At 43.1% G+C, this 23712-nt stretch overlaps 1 protein-coding gene across 1 annotated transcript in view; it reads right to left on the bottom strand.

The window, feature by feature from the left end:
• The window catches only part of ADCY5 (adenylate cyclase 5), a 421425-nt gene extending 402318 nt beyond the window's left edge, over window positions 1–19107 (bottom strand). Inside the window, exon 1 of the mRNA XM_061609082.1 lies at window positions 16271–19107. Within this exon, the coding sequence (XP_061465066.1) occupies window positions 16271–17278 (1008 nt within the window). The 5' untranslated portion in view covers window positions 17279–19107. The remainder of the gene's footprint in view (window positions 1–16270) is intronic.
• Between the last annotated feature and the right edge of the window lie 4605 nt (window positions 19108–23712).

Genomic DNA, 23712 nt, shown 5'->3' with positions numbered 1-23712 from the left:
GAAAGCCAAAATTCTAGAATTAACATAATAAGAACAGTACTCCTTGAAGACAACAAATGTCAGCAATGATTGGTATTTAGAGCAATGCTGTTTTAGCAAATACTCATGGACAGAGGCAGCCGGTAGGGGAGAATTTTGCCAAGATACTCAGCACCTAGATTGCTAGAGTTTAAGAGGAGGAATGGGAAACCTGTGACCCTCCACTTTGAACTACAGTTCCCATCAGGCCCAGCTGGCTTGGTCAAAGGCCAGGGATGATGGAGTTTAAGTCCATCAACACCCAAGGGCCACAGATTCCCAACCCTGCTTTAATAATGAAACCAGCACCTTAAAGTTGAATCCCGAAAGAAACTGGTAATCAGTAAGAACGCTTTAAGGTGGTAATATAATGTCTATTACAGCTTCTGTCCATCAATAGATGGCAGATTCATATTGGATCACTTTAAGTTTGTGGACTTTCATCAGCTTACAGAGCATTGTTAAAATATGGATTTAAGGGTTTTATTTGTGTACTGCAATGTAAAACCAAATTAAAAAAACTAAAACAATAGCTAAGATTCTTTGGGGGGGGGGACACTACTGTGCTAGGAATGAATAAAAACTAGGAATTTCAACATGCAGCACACTATACAAGCACTGAACTTTTGACTAGTTACTCCAAAACAAACATAGACAGTGTCACGGGCTCAGTTTTATTACTACTTCCTCTGAATGACAGCAATAACCAGAAAGATACAGAGTTTACATTAATCTAAAAAGGAAAGATAAATTGCCACAAAGATTACCAGCACTCAGTCCTGGAAGCTTGCGAGATTTTGCATTTATTCATTTAACATACTTATTTTGTTACTTGCCCTTCACCAGAAAGTCCCAGCACATGTTACAGCATATAAAAAGACAATCCAATTCAAACAGCAACCCCAGTCATAACCCCAAAACAATTCTATAGCTGCTCTATTTCCCTGCTTTTTAAAGTTTGATAGAAATATCTGTTGGCTACAGGTACATTCTTAAACCGTAAGATTTTTTGCCTATTAGTGAATTTCTATGCTTTTTAATTCAGGAGGTAGGAAATGGATTCCTGTGCATGTTTGCTGAGAATGGATTGATCATTTGCATGCTTATTGAGTTCAGTGGGATTTACTCCCCTGCAATCATGCTTAGGATAGGTGAAACTGACCTGGGAGAGGGGAGGGGAGGAAGAGATTGAATGGGTGGGAACTGGGCAGAGGGGAAGCCCCTTTCCTTTCAAAAAGGAAAACATTCTGAACAGTATTGTTCTATTTCAGGGTTTCCCCCACCTTGTTATTCTACAGCAGGCACATGTAGTCTCCCACCCAAATTTAAACCAAAACTGTCCCTGGCCACATCCACACTAGACCTTTATTTCACTTTAGACAGTCATGGCTTCTCCCAAACAATCCTGGGAAGTGTAGTTAGTGAAAGGTGCTGAGAGTTGCTAGGAGATGCCCTGTTCCCCTCACAGAACTTAAATCAGAGCGGCTGACTCTTAAACCAGTCTGGCCACTGGAGCTCTGTCAGGAGAATAGGAGTCTCCTCTCAGCACCCTTCACAAACTACACTTCCCAGGATTCTCTGAGGGAAGTCATGACTGTCTCACATGAAATCAAAGTCTGGTGTGGGTGTGGCCCCCTACAAGCCCAGCAGCTGGGAATCTGGCTTTTAGAACACTGACAGTTGGTTCTTACTGAGCATGCCCAACATTATCATTCAGTTCAATGCAAAATTTATTAAATTAATTAAAAATCAGCAAGGCATTTTTTTAACTTTTAAACTACAGAAGATGAAGGTCAGAGTGTGGGGCAAAGTCAGTAACAGGATCACAGGTCCTCTGTGAACATGGCTGATTTTTAATGAATTTCAACAGATTAGGAGAACTCTCAGAGAAAAAAGTCCAAAAGGAGTCTGGGTTTTTTCTCTCTCTCTTTAGACTTTGAATTCTCATTTTTTTCTGACTGTTTTGTTTATCACTGTGAAAATTGAGAGGATTGTTAAGCAAGCATTTCTGAGTTCAGGACTATAAGTTTTGTAAGGTTTTGTTTTGAAATGAGCTTATGGGAAGCATCAGAATGGCATGGGGGTTATTTTCAATTTAACATTGCAGAATATGAAAAATCCATGCTGGCTATTAGTATACAGCCACTCTCGTGGCACCAGCCATAATAGGGTACAAGCACTGATCAACCATTCAATGGGAAGAGGTCTCTGTAGACCTGCACATTGACTTTCCATGTGCATTTTAACATTTTATTGAGGATAACTTTTTCCAAAAAAAAGGTCTAGAAAAAAATGTGGACACACCAATATGATCTGATCTTTTTCCTTCTATAGGAAGAAAAGAAGAAAAATTGATCTGAATGTTATTACAGAATGCTCATGAATAAATGGGAAGATAAGCAGTAACAGCTTTCTTCAAAACTTATGGAGAACCCAATGTATTACATAAAGTATGTGTTATAAGACTATTTTTACAACAAAGCATTAGTAATTCATATCAAAAATGAATTCTGCTAATGATTTTACAGTATGAACTCCAGCAATAGATTCCATTGATTTCACTGCAAACTTGAGCCACAGCCTCAAGACGAACATGCATGCTTGGGTGGCAGGCAGGCCTATGGGAGACACTCTCCCAATTAAGCAGTCAAAAAGAGTCAGGGAAGGTAAGAAGTCATAAAATCAAATTAAGGAAAATCATTTTATCCTTCAATAATAATAATAATAATAAAATAATAAAATTTAATTTATGTGTCGCCTATCTGGCCAGTGGCCACTCTAGGCGACGTACATACAATAAATTACAACAAAATAGAATACAAAAATACAGTAACAGTATAAATTATGCTAACAAACAATATATGGTAGGCAGTATTTAAATCATAAAGACATTAAACCTCCCCAGAAGTCCCAAAAGCCTGCTGGAAAAGCCAGGTCTTTAAGGCCTTGCGGAACATATTCAGGGAAGAGATGTGCCGAAGATCTTGTGGGAGGGAGTTCCAGAGGGTGGGGGCCGCCACTGAGAAGGCCCTCTCTCTAGTTCCCGCCAATCTAGCTGCTTTGGTTGGCGGGATTGAGAGAAGGCCTTGAGTGGCCGATCTTGTCAGGCGGCATAATTGGTGGCGTTGTAGGCGCTCCTTTAGATAAACTGGGCCGAGACCGTATAGGGATTTATAGGTTAGTACCAACACCTTGAATTGGGCCCGGAAAACAACTGGAAGCCAGTGTAGATCGAACAGCACTGGCGTGATGTGGTCCCGGCGACGACTGTTTGTAAGTAGCCGAGCCGCCGCATGTTGTATAAGTTGTAATTTCCGGACCGTTTTCAAGGGTAACCCCACGTAGAGCGCATTACAGTAATCTAATCGAGAGGTGACCAGGGCATGTACCACCAGTGGGAGCTGATGAACAGGAAGGTAGGGTTGCAGCCTACGTATAAGGTGTAGTTGATACCAAGCTGCCCAGCTCACAGCTGAAATCTGAGCCTCCATGGACAGCTTGGAATCAAGTACAACCCCGAGGCTGCAGACCTGGTCCTTCAGGGGTAGACTCACCCCGTTGAACTTCAGGTCAACAAATCCCAGCCTTCTCTTGTCCCCCACGAGTAGTACCTCGGTCTTGTCGGGGTTCAGTTTCAGCCTATTCCTTCCCATCCATCCACTCACGGACTCCAGGCACTTGGACATGGTCTCCACAGCCAACTCTGGTGAAGATTTAAACGAGAGATAGAGCTGAGTGTCATCCGCATATTGGTGACACTGCAGCCCAAATCTCCTGATGATAGCCCCCAGCGGCTTCATATAGATGTTGAATAGCATGGGAAAGAGGATAGAGCCCTGTGGCACACCACAATTGAGTGGCCAAGGGTCTGAAACCTCCTCCCCCAATGCCACCTGTTGGTATCTGTCTGATAGAAAGGAACGGAACCACCGTAACACGGTACCTCCTATTCCCAATCTCTCTAGACGATATAACAGGATACTGTGGTCGACAGTATCAAAAGCCGCTGAGAGATCGAGGAGGACAAGAAAGGTGAATTCTTCCCTATCTAATGCCCTCCTCATATCATCTACCAGAGCGACCAAGGCTGTTTCAGTTCCGTGACCAGTCCTGAAGCCTGATTGGTATGGATCTAAGTAATCCGTTTCATCCAAGTGTGTCGACAACTGATTAGCCACCACTCGCTCAATGACCTTGCCCAAGAATGGTAAGTTCGAAATTGGGTGGAAGTTATTAAAAACTTGGGAATCCAAGGAGGGCTTCTTCAAGATGGGCTTTACAATTGCCTACTTGAGGGCTGATGGCATCACACCCTCTTTCAAGGATGCGTTTACCACCGCCTTAATCCCCTCACCCAACTTCTCTCTGCAGCTCATAATGAGCCACGATGGGCAAGGATCAGTTAGACAGGTGGTAGGCTTTACAGTCGAGAGCACCTTGTCCACATCCTCAGAAGAGAGAGGCTGAAAATGATCCAAACAAACCGGCATGCAACTGGCCAACTCTGGTTCATCTACTGTGTCCACGGCGCACGGGATCGAGCTCCGTAAGTGTTCGATTTTATCGGCAAAGTGCTTAGCCAAGATGTCACAGGAGGCTTTTGACTGTTCCAAGGGTTCCTGAGCAACTGGACCGACCAGGCTTCGGACCACTTGGAATAACCTCCTGGGACAGCACTCTGCAGACACAATAGAGGCAGTAAAGAAAGTTTTCTTTTCTGCCTTTATTGCCACTTGGTAGGCAGTTACTGCTGCTCTAACCTGTGTCCGGACACCTTCGGAGCGGGATTTCCACCACCGGCGTTCTAGTCGTCTCACCTCCTGTCTCAGAGTACGCAGCCGTGGTGTATACCATGGAGCTAACTGAGTTCTGTTCAGGGGGAGAGGACGTTTCGGAGCCACCCGGTCTAACGCCCCGGTGATCCTTTGATTCCACTCCATCACCAGGGTTTCGACCGGGCAACTTTCAGCAGGTTCCAATTCCCCTAGCGCAGTCAGGAATCCATCAGGATCCATCAGGCGCCTGGGGCGGACCATTCTAATAGGTCCATCACCCCTGCGGAGGGGGTGTGGCATCAAAAAGTCCATGTTTACCAGGTGGTGATCTGACCATGACACAGGGGTGGAAAGAACCACTCCCAACTTCAGAGCACTTCTCTCCTCTCCCAGGACAAACACAAGGTCGAGAGCATGACCGGCTACATGGGTGGGCCCAATATTACTAAGGTGCCGTTCCCAGGAAGCCATGGTTTCCAGGAAATCCCGAGGGGCTCCAGTGAGAGTGGTCTCGGCATGCACGTTGAAGTCACCCAGTACTAACAATTCTGGGGACAACACCCGTACAGCCGAGACCACCTCCAGCACCTCGGCCAGGGAGTCTGCTGTGCAGCGGGGTGGGCGGTACACAAGCAGGATCCCTAAACTGCCCTTCGGGCCCAACCTCCAGTACATGCAATCAACGAACTTGGTCCTATGGAGAGGAGGTCTGGCAAAAACTAAGGACTCCCGGTAAATGACTGCCACACCCCCTCCCCGCCTTCCCACCCTCGGCTGCTGTGCGCAACGGAAACCTGGTGGACACATGGCCTCAAGAATGGGAGCAGAGGCCTCATCCAACCAAGTCTCCATAAGGGTTAAATGAAGGATTACCCATCTGATCAGACCTACATAATTTATGACACACCAAGGTGAACAGAGCTCATCCACCAAGTGTTAGTTACGTCCTTTTTGCACTCATTTTCTGGATTGTTGTAGTTGTACAAAAGGAGCAGATCAACTTGTTACATAAACCAAAGTTTGGTTTCAGGAAGCAATGATGATAATTATACCTGGACCAAAGGCCAGAGGAGCAGAAAAGATGCTGGCTAAGCATCCTTGAATACAGGGATCATCCTTCCTATCATATAAACTTTTGAGATAAACAGTGATGGGCCCTATATCTGATGAGTGCCTTGATGGTTGACAGCCCTCTATTAGCAGCACCAAAGGGACCACTAGTCAAGTAAATTTTGGTTACTCCCTCTTCTAATTAAAAACAAGAAAAATGAGAAAGTTTATCTCTGTGACCCATTCAAACTATATACATACCTCAAGTAACTTTTTTTCAGTAACTTTTCTGCTTATATAGCATAGTGAAACATTCTTACTCTTAAAGAGTTCTTACTCTAGCTCTTAAATTAGCTAGATAGCAGGGAGTGTCTTAGAAGGATGCTTTATATCTTATATTTAATTGTTTATGTATGATTTACCTTAAACAGGTGATTCAAATAGCTTTAGCCTCATTGTAATAATTTCATCTATTATATTGTAGTCATTTTAATGTAATTTATTCCATATCATGCTTTCGCTATTTTAAATGCATATTTACATTTTTAATCATTTGTCAGTTATCTTTTAATAAATTTTACATTCACATCCTTTTGGCTTTTTGTTCACTATTTATATGCTCACTGGAGCAAATTAATATAGACTGAGTTTAGAACCCTTTTTTCACAATGTATTGTGAAGTACCTGTGTTTGAATCCTCTCCTGTAAGTGTTTGCAGTTCCAGTCAGCAAAAGCAGGGCACTAGCAGGGCCCCAGGGAGGTGCTGTATACGACGGATTGGCTGCATTTGGCTTGGTGGGCCACAAATAGCACACAAGTGCATATCTGAAAAATGCGGAGTCTTTTTTTTTAGATTATGAAAAATGACCTATCACTTATTTAAAAGGGGAAGCTGTAAAATTCTAGGCATTTATTCTCTCCTTAACAAAAAAAATCACTTAATTCTTTCACCATTAGCTAAACTAAGGACAGAAAACCTATTTTCCCAGACTCAAACATTAACTGCATAGTTCTACAGCCTCTCATAGTATACACTTCTCATTGGATTAACTGGGTGGCAAAAACTGTTCATACAGGTATAGAAACTTGCTAAGTCACAGCTGAATGTGTTTCAGTGGATGTGAAGATTCTCTGTGGCACGCTGTGTAGGATGGCACATTCACACATGTCACCACTTGATGCTGCAGCCATTAAGTGATCAACATGCATGCATTACATTTGCAGATGTAAATTCTATATAAAAAGTGCTAGTAGCAGATACTAGATGCAATGTGATATCACAAAAGACAAACAGCCCTACCTCTTTTGCCTACATTTTCAGAAACCTGCAAACAGCAACAGTCCATAAACCAGTTTTAGCACATCATCATTACTGCAACCAAGAAGTCCAATTGTCTACAATGACTAAATAAAATCTCCAGTGCGTAGTTGTTAATTGCACACCAAGTGCAGTTAATGGCAAACACTCAAGAAAGTGCTATTGCACTAACCAAGACAATAACAAAAATAACATTCCAGAAAATGTTTCAGCTTTATAAAAAGTCCCAGACAGGCTACAAAAGGATAACATGCTTCAAGTCACTCCCAATTTGCAAAGTAAAATAAGAAGGCAAATGATGCTTTATTAACTTAACCCATTTAAATAATGGCCTGATGACTGAAATTCACATTCCAGTTATGTAAAGACTCCCCAAACAGCTGTCTTACTTTCATCCACTTTTGGTACTCTTATCCCAGCTACAATTTGCTCTATTTCTGCTTGAAGAGTTCGCTGAACCTGATACAGGATCAAGAAAAAACAGCTCAGGAGGTCTGTGAAACCTAGAGATGCTCAAGCTAAGTCCACAGTCTTCAATGTAGTTTACTCAGAGGTAAGGGTACACAGGACTGCAGCCTTAAAGGCATTATTGCAGCAATAAGCCAAGCACCAAAACACATATTACGTTGCTTGAACAGAAGACTGAAAACTACAGTAACTTAGATTTTGCACATACTACTATTAGAACTATTTATTATTTCCACAGAACTCAAAAAACTAAGCACCATATAAAACATTTAAAAAAGTAAATCCTATCCACAGCGTAACAATTCAATATGCAGACAACAAAGAACAGGAAAAATGAATAGATGAAAAAAGGAAGAGCGAAGGCAGAACCAAAACATTTGTTAACAGGTACTGCATGTTTCACTCCAGAAAAATCCACTTATGCTTCTTAAGCAAACAAACAAACAAAAATCCACAGTGTATGTCAGAGAATCTAAGGCACGAAAGTGTCCATTTGGATTTGCCATTGGTTCTCCAGTGAGCTAATGAATATTACATACATTTCTGAAAACCATAGTTTCATATTACATGCATGGCTTGTGTGCTCCCTGTCATCCATAAGAAAGAGATCGGAAGCATATGATTCCATTTGTAACCAGCTAGCACTATGTCTGAACCCAGATTAAATTAACAACAGTTTACAGTTAGTCTAAACAAGCCAACATCAAACCATGGTTAATATGGCATGTTTAGGATAAGCCATTGTCAAAACTAACTGTAGTTCCTGGTTCAAACAAAATGACAAGCTGCAGTTAGTCAAAAATGGAAGAGGTTGTACTGAAGAAGAAGGGCAATAAGCTCATACACATAATGTTAAAACTATGGTTTAGTGTTACATCTGAACCAATGTCTCATATCAGCGGTTGCCGAATGTTTTTCCCCACAGACCACTTGAAAATTGCTGAGGGTCTTGGTGGACCTCTTAATGATTTTCCTGTCTGTTGCAGCAATTGCAATGTGCTGTGCTAGATGCTTAATGGTGTTTTAATTGTATTTTTACAGACACCCCGCGGACCACCTGTATGGAGTTCACATATCACAGGCTGGGAACTCCTGTTCTAGATGCCATCATTTTCAGCGTCAGATTCTAGGGTGATCAAGAATGCACATTATAATCAGTACACCCCTAAACCCTAGTCACCAAATTCAAAGAGTGTAAGATATTCTAAACAGGAGACAGGAAGTCAGACCAATGGTCCCTCTAGCTCCGTATTGTCTACACTGACTGGCAGCAGCTCTCCAGTATTTCAGGCAACAGTCTCTCCCAGCCCTACCTAGAGATGCCAGGGATTGAACTTGGGATCTTCTACATGCAAGGCAGATGCTCAGCCACTGAGCTATGGCCCTTTCCCTAAAAAAATTAAAATCTGGAGTGAGCCTACAGAAGCGAGCTCATTTTCTGTGAGCAAAAAGTGATGGTGATGATGGTGGTGAGAATGACATTCATATGACTTATATATCTAGTTTGTTATGTGCCTTCAAGTGTATCACGACTTATGGAGACCCTATGAATCAGCGACCTCCAATAGCATCTATATCTAGACAAGCCCTTTATAAATAGATTTTTAAGGTAGCATTTATCCATTCAGAAATAGAATGTTTCAGTGTCTCAGTTAATTTGGGCCAGTTTTTAGTAGGCATTTGGATCAAAAGGCAAAATAATTACCTAGTATTTAAAGAATTAACTTAGCAAAATGCTGACTGAGAACGTGAGACATGCTAACTGCAAAAAGCCAGGTTAATTAACCTTTATGACAGAATGAAATTAATACATTCTAAACCAGGTGGCTAACCTTTCTCAGCCTGAGGGCTACATTAAGGGCCGGCCACTCCTACAAGGGCCAAATGACATCCTTCATGGGCCTCACATGCGTGAACACATTCAGTCGAGAGAGGATACACCAGCAAATTACACACACACACACAAGGGGGGTGGGGAGAAAACAGCAGACACACACTTCTACTTACCCAGTGCACTGCTCTGGGGAAGAAAAACCCAGCATGCCCAGTTACGATTTTTGTTTAAAGTGTAAAAAGGTTACAGAAGACAAAAATCAGCTATTAAAATGTGGTTATGGGTTTTACTGCAAAGCAGAATATCTCTCTCCCATAATGAAGAATGTGTAGACCAGGAAGCAAGGACTCTTCCTTCCTTTGCTATCAGATAAAACCATGATCCGATTAAAAATATAGGCAGTCTCCTAAATAGGGACGTTTGTGGCTTCACAACATTTGACCAGAGACAAATAGGATTAATTTACAATATTCAATTGGTTGGTTGACCAGCATGCTAACTCTAGTTTTTTGGCCACAGTTAAATGGCAGGCATTGTATTAAGTTTGCCAGAGCAACATTTCTAAAATAAAACAACACCAGGAAGCTTCCATTTCTGTTATATGGCATCAAACAGTTCTTCTCATTTTATTTTTGAGATAAGAACTTCATTATGTCATACCCTATAGCAGGGGTTGCCAACACAGGGCCCAAGAACAGTGGTCAGGCTATCCCAGTCCAGAAACTGCAGCAGCTGTCTTACCAGCTGAAGCTAGTAAAAGACACTACTCACCACTGAGGTCACCTGGGCCTCTAGCGCCCCAGACTATGGACCTGCTCTTTTAGAGGGAGTATGACCCCATCCAAAGCAGGCAACTGACCAATTATCTGAACTTGGAAACCACAACCCCACAAATCTTGCTAGGATTCAGACTCAGTTTATTGGCCCTCATCCAGCCCACCACTGAGTCCAGGCAGTGGTCCAGGGCTTGCAAGACCTCTCCCGATTCAGATGTTACAGAGAAATAGAGTTGGGTATCGTCAGCGTACTGCTGACACCTCACCCCAAATCTCCTGATGACTGCTCCCAAGGGCTTCAATATAGATGTTAAACAGCATGGGGGACAAGATGGTACCCCACAGCACAACTGCCAGGGGGCTGAAAGACAATCACCCAATGCTATTCTCTGAAAATGACCCTGGAGATAGGATCGGAACCACTGTAAAACAGTGCCTCCAATACCCATCTCACCAAGTTGACCAGAAGGATACCATGGTCAGCTGTATCAAAAGTTGCTGAGAGATCAAGTATGAATAACAAGCACCTTGTCCACGTCATCAGGCCACATCAACTGAAATGGATCCCAAGAAGCTGCAGCAGACGTTGCACTGGACACCTCACTGGGGACTACAGTAGATGTGGATGAGGCATCGAGATTGCTACAGAGGCAAGCAACTTTACCCTCAAAGTGCCTTGCAAACAATTCACTGTGGGTTTCCAAAGAGTCGAAAACAATTTCCTGGAGTTGATGTCAACACACCCCTGACAATACAGAAAAGCTCCACTGGACAGCTACATGAGAATGCAATGGTGGCAGAGAAGTAGGCCTTCGTCGCTGCCCTCACCACTGCACAGTAGGCACAGTTGTGATGTTTTACTCCTGCCCAATCAGCCTCACAACACATCTTTTGCCATATGCACTCTAGCCATCATCCAGCTTGTTTCATTGCCCTTAGCTCACTGCTGTACCAAGGTGCAAACTGGGCTCCACAGTGCAGGAGAGGGTGCTCAGGGGCAACTGTGTCAAGAACCCGACGTGTCTTGCTGTTCTACAGTGTGACAGGACTTCAACAGGGTAACCTGCTCTGTCTACTGGGAACTCCCCCAGGCATTCAGGAATCCAGTGGATTCCATTAGTCTCTGGCAGCAGACCATCTTAATCTGTCCATCACCATCCAACTAGAGCTATATACTATTAAGGCTATTATCTCCGGGGTTTATACTGCTACACTATGACCTTATTCAACAAGAAGCATCTTGATGAGCTGCTTAATGTCAGGTGATGCTTGGCTGGAAAAACAGGCAGCTTCACCCTTTCCCAAAATACCAGCTTGCTTTCTTGCAGGAGTATGTGGGTGAGTGATATGGCACATATAATTACATGCAACACATGCACACACACACACCCTTCCATCTATGCAAGAAAGGGTTAAGCAGGGTATTATTACATCCATAGTAAAGCTACTCAACATACTATTGGATCTAATATGTTTAATTAATGCAGGCCTGTAGGGCGAAGAGACACCACATGTAGTTTGTTCTCAGGCATCTATTGTTGTGACACAGTCATTAGTAAAAGGTCTAAACAGCTGGAAGCCTAGCTTGGATCAGAGAAGAGTTATACAACAGAGACACATGACAGTGCAGCGGTTTTTAACCTATACTATCAGGACTCTGCTGAGGAAGAAAAGGGGCTAGAATAAAAATGGAGTTTGGGGGGGTGAGAGAGAAGACAGCAAAAATACAATTGCCATGACTCACTGACATGTTGTTCTAGGTCACTGACAGATAATAGTAGGTTAATGCCAATTCCTATACAAAACAAAAATGTATGACCACGCTACAGAAACTGTTCTACACAAGCAGGTAGCATCTTCAAATTTTGCTTGCACCACAGAAATCAGTCCTGTGTGGTGCATTTTAGTTTTCAGTGAATGATATATTGGTCCCATACTTCAAGATGCACACCTGGATACTTTAGAACTGCACCAAAAATATAATATTTGCATAAAAAGAACAGTACAAGAGCCTATGAAGCTATGGGTCTGTGCCACATACATTGGTTGTATCCAATGTTAGTCACACTCAGAGTAAAAAGGTAAAGGTGTCCCCGCACTTGTAGTGCGAGTCGTTTCCGACTCTTAGGATGATGTCTTGCAACGTTTACTAGGCAGACCATATATATGGGGTGGAATTGCCAGTTCCGTCCCCGGCCTTTCTTTACCCCCCAGCATATGCCGGGTACTCATTTTACCGACCACGGATGGATGGAAGGCTGAGTGGATCTCGACCCCTTTTACCGGAGATTCGACTTCCTCCTTTCATTGGAATCGAACTCCAGCCGTGAGCAGAGCTTCGGCTGCGTTACCGCCGCTTACCACTCTGCGCCACTCAGAGTAGACCCACTGAAATTAATGGACATGACTAACTTTGTTATTATGTGCCTTCAAGTTGATTATGACTTATGGCCAGAGCTTGGAAAAGTTACTTTTTTGAACTACAACTCCCATCAGCCCCAGCCAGCATGGCCACAGTGACCTCCAGTAGCATCTGTTATAAACCACCCTGTTCAGATCTTGTAAGTTCAGGTCTGTGGCTTCCTTTATGGAATCAATCCATCTCTTCTTTGGTCTTCCTCTTTTTCTACTCCCTTCTGTTTTTCCCAGCATTATTGTCTTTTCTAGTGAATCATGTCTTCTTATGAACCTCTAAGTTCTGACTAACTTAGGTCCTTTATTTTCAATGAGCTTACTCGAAGTAGAAGTTAGTTGCATTCTGGTGGAACTCTCTCTGTAGCAGAAAATATACAATCAGAAGCCAGAAAAAGATGAAACGTTTAGAGTTGCCATTGCAATTTTACCTAAAGTTAACTTTTAAGTGAATTTCAAGATTCTTCCTAAATTAAAAACATGTGAGGAAGTTTGAAAGAAGCCAAAAAAGAGTTTTGATAACACTAATGAATCTTCTCAATGTTCCCCTCCCCATATTAATGCTATATTATTTATTTATTTATTTATTGCACTTGTATACCGCCCCATAGCCGAAGCTCTCTGGGCGGTTCACAGCAATCAAAAACATTAAAACAAATATACAATTTAACACACATATTTTAAAAACAATTTAAAACACAATTTTAAAATTTAAAACAATTTAAAAACAATTTAAAAACACATGCTAAAATGCCTGGGAGAAGAGGAAAGTCTTGACCTGGTGCCGAAAAGATAACAGTGTTGACGCCAGGCACACCTCGTCAGAGAGATCATATTATAATGACACTCTAGATTCTGCGGGACATGATGAATTTAGATAATAAAAGCAGACTGAAAAATACAATTCTTGATGCAAGTGTTTCTAACTTTAGAGGTCTTTGTAAATGTAGTGTAATCAGATTGCCTTAAAAGAAGAGGGGCTCAAACAACTGCACCATTCTAATAAAACTACAGCTATTAGCCACATGCAGTGCAATCCTATGCATGTCTATCAGTTGAGTTCAATGACCCTTACTCTGTGTATAGTATTGCATCATTAGCCACAAATTTCACACTATTGATCAATACACCCCCCAACAACAATCCTATCAATAAGGATTTCATCAGGAAATAGTGAAATGAAGACTGAAAATAGCAACAGTGGAAAGGCATGAAAATAATTTCATTGGCCTTTATCCACCTCCACACTCTTTCCCCCCAAATCAGAAAGAAAAAAGAAAGTATATATGCATCAGCAGGGCAGTGTCAAAGAAAAATTAGATTTCCATGGTAACAAGCTACAGCCTAGGTAACAAAAAGGCCTGTTAATAGTTGTGAGGCAGTTGCCAATATGGATTTTTAGTATCAGATGGCTCTAAACATAAGCTCTTGCCTGCAGCCTGTAACACACAACAGGTCTGATCAAGTATCAACTCTATAAACCTTTTTCTAAAAAAACTAAGATTTGAAGATCTGTCCCACAACATGAACTATACTAATGAGAAGTTCACTAAATTATAGCACAAATGGCTCATATTTTTGTAATGATCAGCAGCAGGTTATTGCCGGCTAATAACATTTATCCTTTACATAACAAGCTTCAAGCATTTCAAGTGCTTCATATACACATATTAACAGGTAACATCAAAACTTTAGTTTGACAGTAGATGACAGTCTTGGACTTACGCAATCTCTTCCTTTTTCCTCTTATACATTCAGATGAAATTATTTTCTTCCAATTTAGCACAGTTCACCATTACATCCATCAAAACACAACTTCTAAAATATGGTTCAGATGGTAATCATACTTTACCACTTCAGATGTTGCTGCAAACTATGGTTTGCACTAAATGGGAAGGTAAATAAATGAGAGTTAATTAGCAGAGTACTTTACAACAATCCTATGAGATAGCTTTATTATAATTCTTAGATTGCTGATGGGTGGGGGCTGAGGCTGGAAGAACAGCAGCTTGAGAAGTCTCATAATGAGCTCCTAACTGAGGTGAGATCTTAACCAGGGATTTAACAGTTCACAACTCATGCTTTTAGCTATGAACTTGTGAGAAGTCTGCTAGTGTCCACTCAAAGTCAATGAATGACAGGCATGCAAAGATTTTACAAGTTCTCTGTAGGACATGAAGGCAAAATCTGACAATGCCTCATTTGCTTACTCCATCAGCTACACTTTTGCTTAATAACAAAGAACCAGGCTACAGAGAGAATGATATGCCACATTGGCATTCCAACAAACTCAAATTAGCTTAACTAAGCAATTCCCAAGGTCATAGAAAACATATATCCATGCCTTTATCAGATTCCTGGTACACTGCATTACAAGAACCCTCTGATTTTCCAGAGGTATAGGCAGAAGTATTCCATCCAGAGAGATTATTCCATGGGTTGGTTCTTACCAAAATCTTTGTGTAAAATATTTTATCTGTGCTATTTAGTTTGCACGCTCATCAGTCACAGATAAATAAAAACTGTGTAAATGAAGTTATATTCAGCAGAATATAATATGGTCATGTTTTAGAATATATTTTACAGTATATTTTCTCACAGGTTAGTTTGATTTTTTTTGTACCCAAGCCAGTAAATATCCATGTACAAACTGGCACACAAAGCTCAAATGCAAAGTCTTTGAGACATAAAAAGGTATCTATGTACAATGGATCCAAGCTACACAATATTGAATATACATTTTAGTTATGAACTCACATGCTCTTTTGTAGTTGTATATACAGAGAGCCGATACTGCAACAGGTGGATCTTAACACCTGCTTCCTAACTTCATGAAGTAAATATCTACACATCAGAATCACACATAGCATTTAAACTGAAAATATTCTGAAAGGTACAAGCAAGCCACACAAACACATTGCTGTTTTTAATTGAACAGAAAGGTAACCCTGTATATTTGGTTGTTGAAACAACATAATTTTGAAGCTTTGGTATGCAGCTTATTTAACAGAAGCATTTCTTTCTTTCCTAAGCACTGTACAGGCAGGAATTTCAGGATTAACATAGAAATGCATTACCCACCCCCCAAAAAACAACTGTTTCTGACAATTGTATATTGTAATGCAATGTTTGGCTGTAAGCATTTAAAACCCATAGTAAAAATGCCCTTCCATACCACTTTAATTGCTATAGAACAGATCTGTAACTGGACCTATTCAAATGTTTATCTTCAGCAGTAAGAAGCTACATTTCCCAGCAATTTAGATAATCCATACTTCTACTTCTCCATGCTTTCTACTAAAATGAGTCCTGAATTTATCAGGCTCATGATAAATGCAGACAGCTTGTTTACATTTACATTTTCTTAAATTAAGACAAACAACATTATTCAGTGACAAGACATGAGAGAAGCATTGGGAATCAAACTCAGGTGGTTACAGGAATCATCATCAACAACAGTTTACATCTATACACTTCAGGCGAATCTTTATGTCAGGTCTCCTACAATAGCAGCTGGTATCTGCACAATTCCTAGGATAATACCAATTACTCAAACTGAACTAAGCCCAAATTCTCTTAGCAGCAAGAAGCCTTCAAAACAACCAAATCTCAGCCTTACCTGTTTCAATAAAAATTTATCTTCCGCATTGACTTTGAGAGAAATGGCCAGATGGATGGCAGACAGCACCACACCACTGATGACCGCGGCTCTCATCCTAACTGGCAGCAAGGTGTAGATACTGTAGATGAAAAAGATAGTCCACCAGATGCCCTCTGAGGCACTCCTGGGCTGCATCAGCAAGCAGCCAACAACTTGCACGGCCAACACCACCAGAATGACAGAGTAGCACATGAGCCACATATGGTCCTGGTGGAAATCATTGCGATTGCAGATGGCACCCAGAGCCACCATCAGCAGGATGGCCAAGGACAGCACCACCACATAAGGCACCTGGTAGTGACCGTGAACTGTGTGGAAGAGCAGCATGACCAGACATACCAAAACTAACACTGCCATCAGCATGGTTAGGCTGCTTTGATTAAGACGGAAAAAGTAGCGCTGGTAAAGATGTTCCAGCTTCTCCGACTGAAACTTTTTCGACCTGAAGATCTGTAGCAAGCTACCACAGCAGCTGCCCATGGAGAAGACCATCTCAGAACCCTGTTCATCATCCAAATGTTCTTCCTCCTCCTCCAGTTCATCAATTTTGGCCTTGATCCGCTTCTCCTCTAGACCCAGTTCCACAGAGCGTGGACGCACCTCACCTTGCTCCACGCCATAGCGCCTAGGACTTGTGGCAAGTGAGGGATCTCCTGCCCGGCGAGAATGCTGGCTCTTGTCACCCCCATGATCCTGCCAGGCAGACTTGGATCTGAAGCTCATCATCCTGCAGCCACTTATCCCGTGGTTCCTGCTGTTTGGTGGCTCATAGTCTTCCTCACTTCTCCACCTGCTTGCCATACAGGAAGATTTTTTGACTGAGGCCCTGGTAGGAAGAGGATAGGAATAGCCATTGGCTCTGGATTCAGCTTCTCCCCAGGCAGAACGATGCTGTTCTGCTCCTCCACCCCTGGGCACAGCAGGGGCTCCAAACCCCGGAGGGCTCACACTGTTGGAGCGGGACATGCCCTGCCAAGGCAGAGAAGAAGGGGGAGGGATTGTGGAGCAAGTTATAAAGAAGTGGGAGGGAAAGAAATCAAATCACAAGAAATCCCACTCATGGCAAGGAAGAATCAGCTCTTCCAAGCAGCTTCTCTAACCCTATAGAGGAAGGTGCAGTAGAGGAAAGACGTAAGATTTCAATGCTTTTTTTTACAAATCAGTCCTGGCCAAGTCCAAATAAAACCAAGTTCTCCGTGATAAAGAGATTGAAATCCTTCTTATGGGACTTGCTGACCAGCCACTTGGGTCCCCTTCTCTCCAGAGGCTGTTGGGAATGATAGTCTCTTTTCACCCAGGATTTAAATAGCTACACAGAGAGTTAGGAGATAGGCTCCTCTACCTATAGAAGATTGCCTCTCTAATGAGGATTCCCACTCTGTCAAGTCCTCAGTGCTTCAGCCATTTGTTGGTACATCAGTGACAGAGCCACAACACTGGCATGCATAGAAATCAAAGGTGGAGGCACCTGGGTTTTGATTTTCTCCGGCACCTTAAGCGAGATCACCCTCTCTAGTCGAAACGCAAATTTGTAAGCATAGTCAGTAAAAGCCACCACCATAAATCCTCTCTGTAGGGTCAGGGCGATCCCCCCACTGCAAAGGGACCTGGTTATCAGAAAGGTACTAAAGCGGCTGCATATTTCAGTCGCTGCTGATAACGCTTTCCAGCAAGCGGAGCAAAACCACCCAGTATCGTCATTCTTAATCTTGCCCCGGGGAGCAACTGCCTATTTGTTGGTCATCTAGAAAGCTTTTGAAGAGGGCAGCCACAGCGGCAGCGCCGGAGGCGTTTGGAAGCCGGTTGGGTCATTGTTTGATCCCTCCGATTTCAGGAAGGCGCCCCAACAGACTGGCTTGGGGAACCACAAACAAACCAACCTCCCAAGCGCCTCTCTTTCCTAGCTCTTCCTTTTCAAGGCGAGCACGACATTGCTGCAGTGGGGAAGGGGTGGCAAATAACATCCACGACCGCCCCCGAAACCTCGACTTAAATGTATTTGTTGGAAGCTCTCGACTCAAATCAGAGACTGGAGAGATTGAGGCATCATCCTTTTCCCTTCTCGAATGACCCAAACGGGTGGGATTGCAGAGGCTGCTGGGACGAAAGTGCTGCTTGCCTTTGGGACCGTACATGGGAAAATAATTGTATATATTTTTAAAAAGTGATTCAAACCAAGGGCGGCAGGGGAGGGGGGAGGGAGAAGGGGCGCGGGTGGGATATCGGAAGAGGAGATTCCTGTGTCTAGATCATCTCTCTAGCGAACAGATCCATGGAGGGAGTCCTCCGCCAAAAAGCCGACGTTGCACTGCTGCCTCCGTGCGAGGATGCGCTGTCTCCACTGCAGGGACCAGCAACAAGAAGCACGGCTCCCTCTCTTGTTGAAGCAGAGATCCCAAAAAAATTTAAAATCCCACTATTTTTTTCCGCAAAAAAGAAACAAAACACCAAGAGCAAAATCCAGCCGAGGCTGCCTCCGTACTGCTTATACACCCGCCGCCACCCTCCTCCTTCTCCTCCCAGGTCTCAATGTATCGGCGTGGTGCGGAAGGAGGAGGAAGGGGACAACCTTCTCTCCCCCCTAGTCAGCCAGGGTGGCGGAAGAGCGGTCCTCATGCAAAGAGCAACGACCCCTCCTGCGAAGAGCCGCTGTCGCCACCTCGGCCTTTGCTGGGAGATATCAAGACCGGCTCCCCCTCAGCAAAGCTACAGCGGCGGCGGCGGCGGCGGCGGCGGCGGAGAGTGCCTCATCTGGGCCAGTGCTCGCTCGCTCGCTCACACGCTCCTCTTTGCTGAGAACATGCAACCCGCCCCTTTCAAAACCAGCCTTTGTACTGCCCCTCTTCCCCTATAGCTGCTGCCCGGCGTGGCACCGCCTTAAGCTTGGAGCGATTGGCTGGTTATCAGGCTCCGCTTTTTACCACTGGACGGGCTTTGGGAGCTGAGCGGCTGAAGCGGCTTCCCTTCCAATAGGCTGTCCAGTTAAGAGGAAGGAGGGCGGGAAAGGTGGAAGCCTCGGCCGCTGCTGGTATCTGCAAAAATAAAAATAAATAAACAAACAAACAAATTAATACATAATTGGAGGCGGCAGTTTTAACTCCTTCGGAGGCATCACCTTTCTGCCGGGTCTAAAGTAAGGGCCATCAGGACCGGAGGAATACGAGATTAATGTCTGCGTATTGTTACTGCACTGATTGTATCACGCTTTTCTGTGTTTGGAGCATCACGATGCTCCAAGCACAAAAACGCGTGATATTGTGATACCCACACAGATCGACTGAGGAGCGATCTGCAGAGATGAACATACGAAATTGCCTTATCCTGAGTCAGACCATTGCTCCATCTAGCCCAGCGTTGCTTGTTCTGACTGGCAGCAAAGACTTTTGGGCAGAGGTCTGACCCAGCACTTGTTACCTCATATTTTTAACTGGAGGGCCAGCCATGTGCATCCAGTGTGCTGGCACCCCAGGTTTGGGAAGGGGTGCACACACCACCTTAGCCAGAATCCATAGCTAACCTGTATACATCCTGTCGTTTCTAATTAAATACCGGGCTTTGGTGTGTTTTCCCCAAAACCAGCTTCAATCCAAATTGAGAAAAAGAATGCCCTCCCTCTGTTTTAGGTCAGTATGTGTACAAAGCCACAGAGACTTTCTGCATGCAAAAGAAATGCTCCTGGACTCCAAGGTTTATTCTAAAGTGCAGCTAGACACATTTTGTGCAGTGTAAAAAAAAGTGCAGTTTAAAATAAGTCTTTGTGCAGTTGGGCATATGGGATTTAATAAGGGGCAACATGGTTTCTAAAAAAGAAATAGATGAAAAGAGATTAAAAATGAAGATGAATACTGGTTCCCTTCATAACTTTATATTAATAGTATATTACTAATTACTTGACTAGTCAAAAGCATTTATTGATTCATATTGAACTCTGCTTAAACAATATGTGGGTATACAATTGTTACATACCAGCACAAAACAAACACAAAACAGAAAATTACGTGATTGTGCCGTAGTGCCTCTTCTCACATTATGCTGAGCATATTAAAAAATTCTTTTGTTTCGAGGTGGTCCGACTGTTCCCATATGGAACTGGGTGTAGTGAGCTGTTTTGTTTGCAAGCCTCTGGGAAAAAATTCCTTAAGCCACATTTGTTCTCTTGCTTTAGCTGTGTCTTCGGTTTTGTGCTCTCGTAGGAGCACTGATGCCCTAGGATCCCATTTGATGAATGGTGGCATATTGTGATAGAAATAGAGGTATTTGTTTTCTGAATCAACTGAGAGTCTGCTTCTGCTGATGGACTTCAAGGTGATGCTTGTGCTAGTGAGACGGTCAACATCAGCACTATGAGACTGAGCTGCCAGAAGTCATACTATGAGCATTGTGACATTTCTGTATGCATCAGATAATCCAAGAAAATAAATCAAATGGGACAATGCTATCTTGCAGACATCACCGATGTTGTCAGCCTGAAGTGTCTCTCCATACTCTAGTGAAAGTTCTGCCAGATCAAGGTCTGAACCTAGCACCTTGTGAACTTCTTCCACATTTACAGACGGTTGCAAAGTGGCAAAAGGCTTCATACTGAGCAACAGATCAGCATCAACTTCAACACATTTATTCAAGAACTCAACAAGAAAGTCAACTACCTCATTACAGACAGCATCAACATCTCTCATGTTAAACACATACTGGTGGTGTTCTTTGTGTTGGTTTGTGCACTTTCTTATCATCTGAATTCCTTTCAGCATCAAGGTTTCATCTGGCTGTGCAATGGCTTCATCCTTGAAAGCACTGACCCACCCACTAATCAAATGTTGTTCTTTCAAAGCTGAGAGCTTTGATTTTACTGATGGAGTCAGCTTCTCTGTCACTAATGGTGATCTCCTCTCCTTGTAACTGCTTCTGGTACCTACTAAAGACCATACATCAGCCAGAAAAAAGCCTTCATAAGTGAGAGCTTTTTCTCATCAAGGAGCAATTCAAGAAATCAAAGAGGAATGCAATAAATGTCGGAATTTCTCTCTATTGAGATGCGTAGCAAAGTTGCGTTGCGTGCTGTGGAACGGAGAGTATTGAGCGAGCTGTGTGTGTGTGTTTGAATCTTTGCTAAGATTCTACCTTCCCTGCAAATTAGTCAGACAGAGACTTTAAGCTTTAAAATAAGAAGCAACTACTTTATTCTGGAAGTACATGCTTGATAGGAAAGAGTTCTATATCTAGCTTAACTGGCTATGCTGGAGCAGCGAGCACTGGTTCCAGTACTCGCCCTCATCCTGGTTGAGAGGAGAGACAAAGAGAAGATGTCTGCTCCCCTCTCCAGAGAAAGAGAACACTGAGAAAGGCAGGAAGGAACTGAGATCAACATTCCTTTGCTTATCAGCCTAGCAGAAAGGGGACGGCAGGATCAAAGGAATAGGTATAGCCTCAACCAGCAAGAGGTTTATCTCTCTAGCTACCCCCTTATTAACCCCATGCAGCCTCAGCCTACCAAGTTGGAGTTGAACCTCATACATTCCCACAATAAACCCACATGCTGCCTTCTCCCTAGACCTCTTTAAGAAGAAGACTAGAGAATGCCAGGATACAGAGAAGGAAAACTCTGTCCACCTGACCTCAAAAAGCTTGGGGAGTGCAACAAGGCAGCAGAAGTTAGCTTCTGTAATATCCTGAAGTTCTCTGGATCTGAGACCTGATGTGTGGAAATATGTGCTCAGCCCTGGACCATGTGCCCAACTACACTGACTAACTTACTTGTTGATCTCCATGTAAGATTACACCTGTGGACTCCATACCACATCTTGAACAGAGGAACAGAACATTTTTACTTGCAACCCTCCTTTTGAATTGGAAGAGAACCAACAAACCAGACTTTTTGGCCATATTGATGGATGCACCATCTGTGATCAAGGAGGATACATGCATGAAATGCCTAGCTATCACAGATCCAAATGTCTTGCTGCTTGCATCCTCGACTGCATCCAGTACTCCTTTTGTACCACAACTGCAGGGTTCACTGGCACCTAGATCAGGTCCTCATCACCAGATTTTATAATGAGTTTTGCCTTTACATAAATTTTGGCACTTCTGGCCCACAGTGCCACCACACCTCAGGATCAGTGCCAATGTGTCAGCAGTCGATTTCTTGGTGAGGCTGTCTCTGTCCTTTTCTATAACGCAGTGTGGAGATTCCGTATGGGCAGCTGGAGTCAAGTACTGAAAGTCCATCTTGAGCTCACATACCGATTCTGTATTGTTAAATGGAAAAGCTGATGATGCTTTACTCACAACCACTCTTGGAGGAAATGAGTACATCAGCCTTTCCCAACCAGTGTGCCTCCAGATGTTGTTGGATCACAACTCCCATCAGCCTCAGCCAGCATTGCCAATGGCCAGGAAATATGAGAATTGTGGTCCAACAACATCTGGAGGCACACTAGTTGGGAAAGGCTGGAGTACATACTCAGAGTCAGTTCCTTTATATTGGGATATGCGTGCAGCAGGAAGGTGCTAACTTTGCTAGTTTTTCATTTGCCTTGGATATTGTTTTTCCTATAGAAGAAGTCTATAGGACTTCTATAGTTTTCCTATAGAAGACAGGTGTCAAGGTTGACAGTCAGACTGTAAATACATAAGTCACCGGATCAAAGCATTTCCATTAGCCAACCTGGAGGGGGAAGGGGTTGATCTGTTGATCAGTTGCAAAATCTCTTTGAAGCTGAATTTAAAACAAAACAAAACACTGAAGCTGCTCCCACCAGGTTTTACAGTAAAAAGGGTCAGGGTTTGACTAGTGTTGTGTGCCCCCATTTTCAGAAGAGAGGTGGAGACACACTGGAACTGGCAGAATAGTGAGTGTGTTTCTATCCTCAGAGTGTTTTAACACTTTCACTGTGGTAGGATTGCTCCAAATGCTTCTCACTTGTCTCCTTCCAGTAAGCAATTCCACATTCTTTTGCTATGGAGAGCACTTGGAAGCTGATTTATAATGCCCTTATGTCCTGATGTTCTGCCAGTTGTGGTTGACTTAGTGCTTCCAGCATTTCTGGCAGTGTGAGCTTCCCCAGCTTCCTCTTAATTGTTGATGGGGGCAGGCTCGTATTTGAGTGTTAGTGCTACAACAGTAGATGCTGCATCACTAGATTCTTGATGTTCACCAGGAGGTGCAGATGAGAACATGGCTGCAAATATTGTGTTGGCGGGTGGTGGATGAGGTACATTGGCTAGCATAGCCGCAGTAGGTGGCGGTGGTGGTGAACTGTTGGATGTAGTGCTGGAGGGGAGTTGGTTTTGCACCAGCAGTCTTGGATTGATGTTTTTCATTCTGGTACAAAGTGATACAACAACAGATTTGGGAAAAGGAACGTTTAGGTTGAAAAGATATACAAAAGATGAGTAACTAA

Source organism: Rhineura floridana, chromosome 2, assembly GCF_030035675.1.
Source record: "Rhineura floridana isolate rRhiFlo1 chromosome 2, rRhiFlo1.hap2, whole genome shotgun sequence".
Lineage (NCBI taxonomy): Eukaryota > Metazoa > Chordata > Lepidosauria > Squamata > Rhineuridae > Rhineura > Rhineura floridana.
The sequence above is the reverse complement of the archived record's forward strand: the minus strand, read 5'-3'. Positions and strand labels throughout refer to the sequence as shown.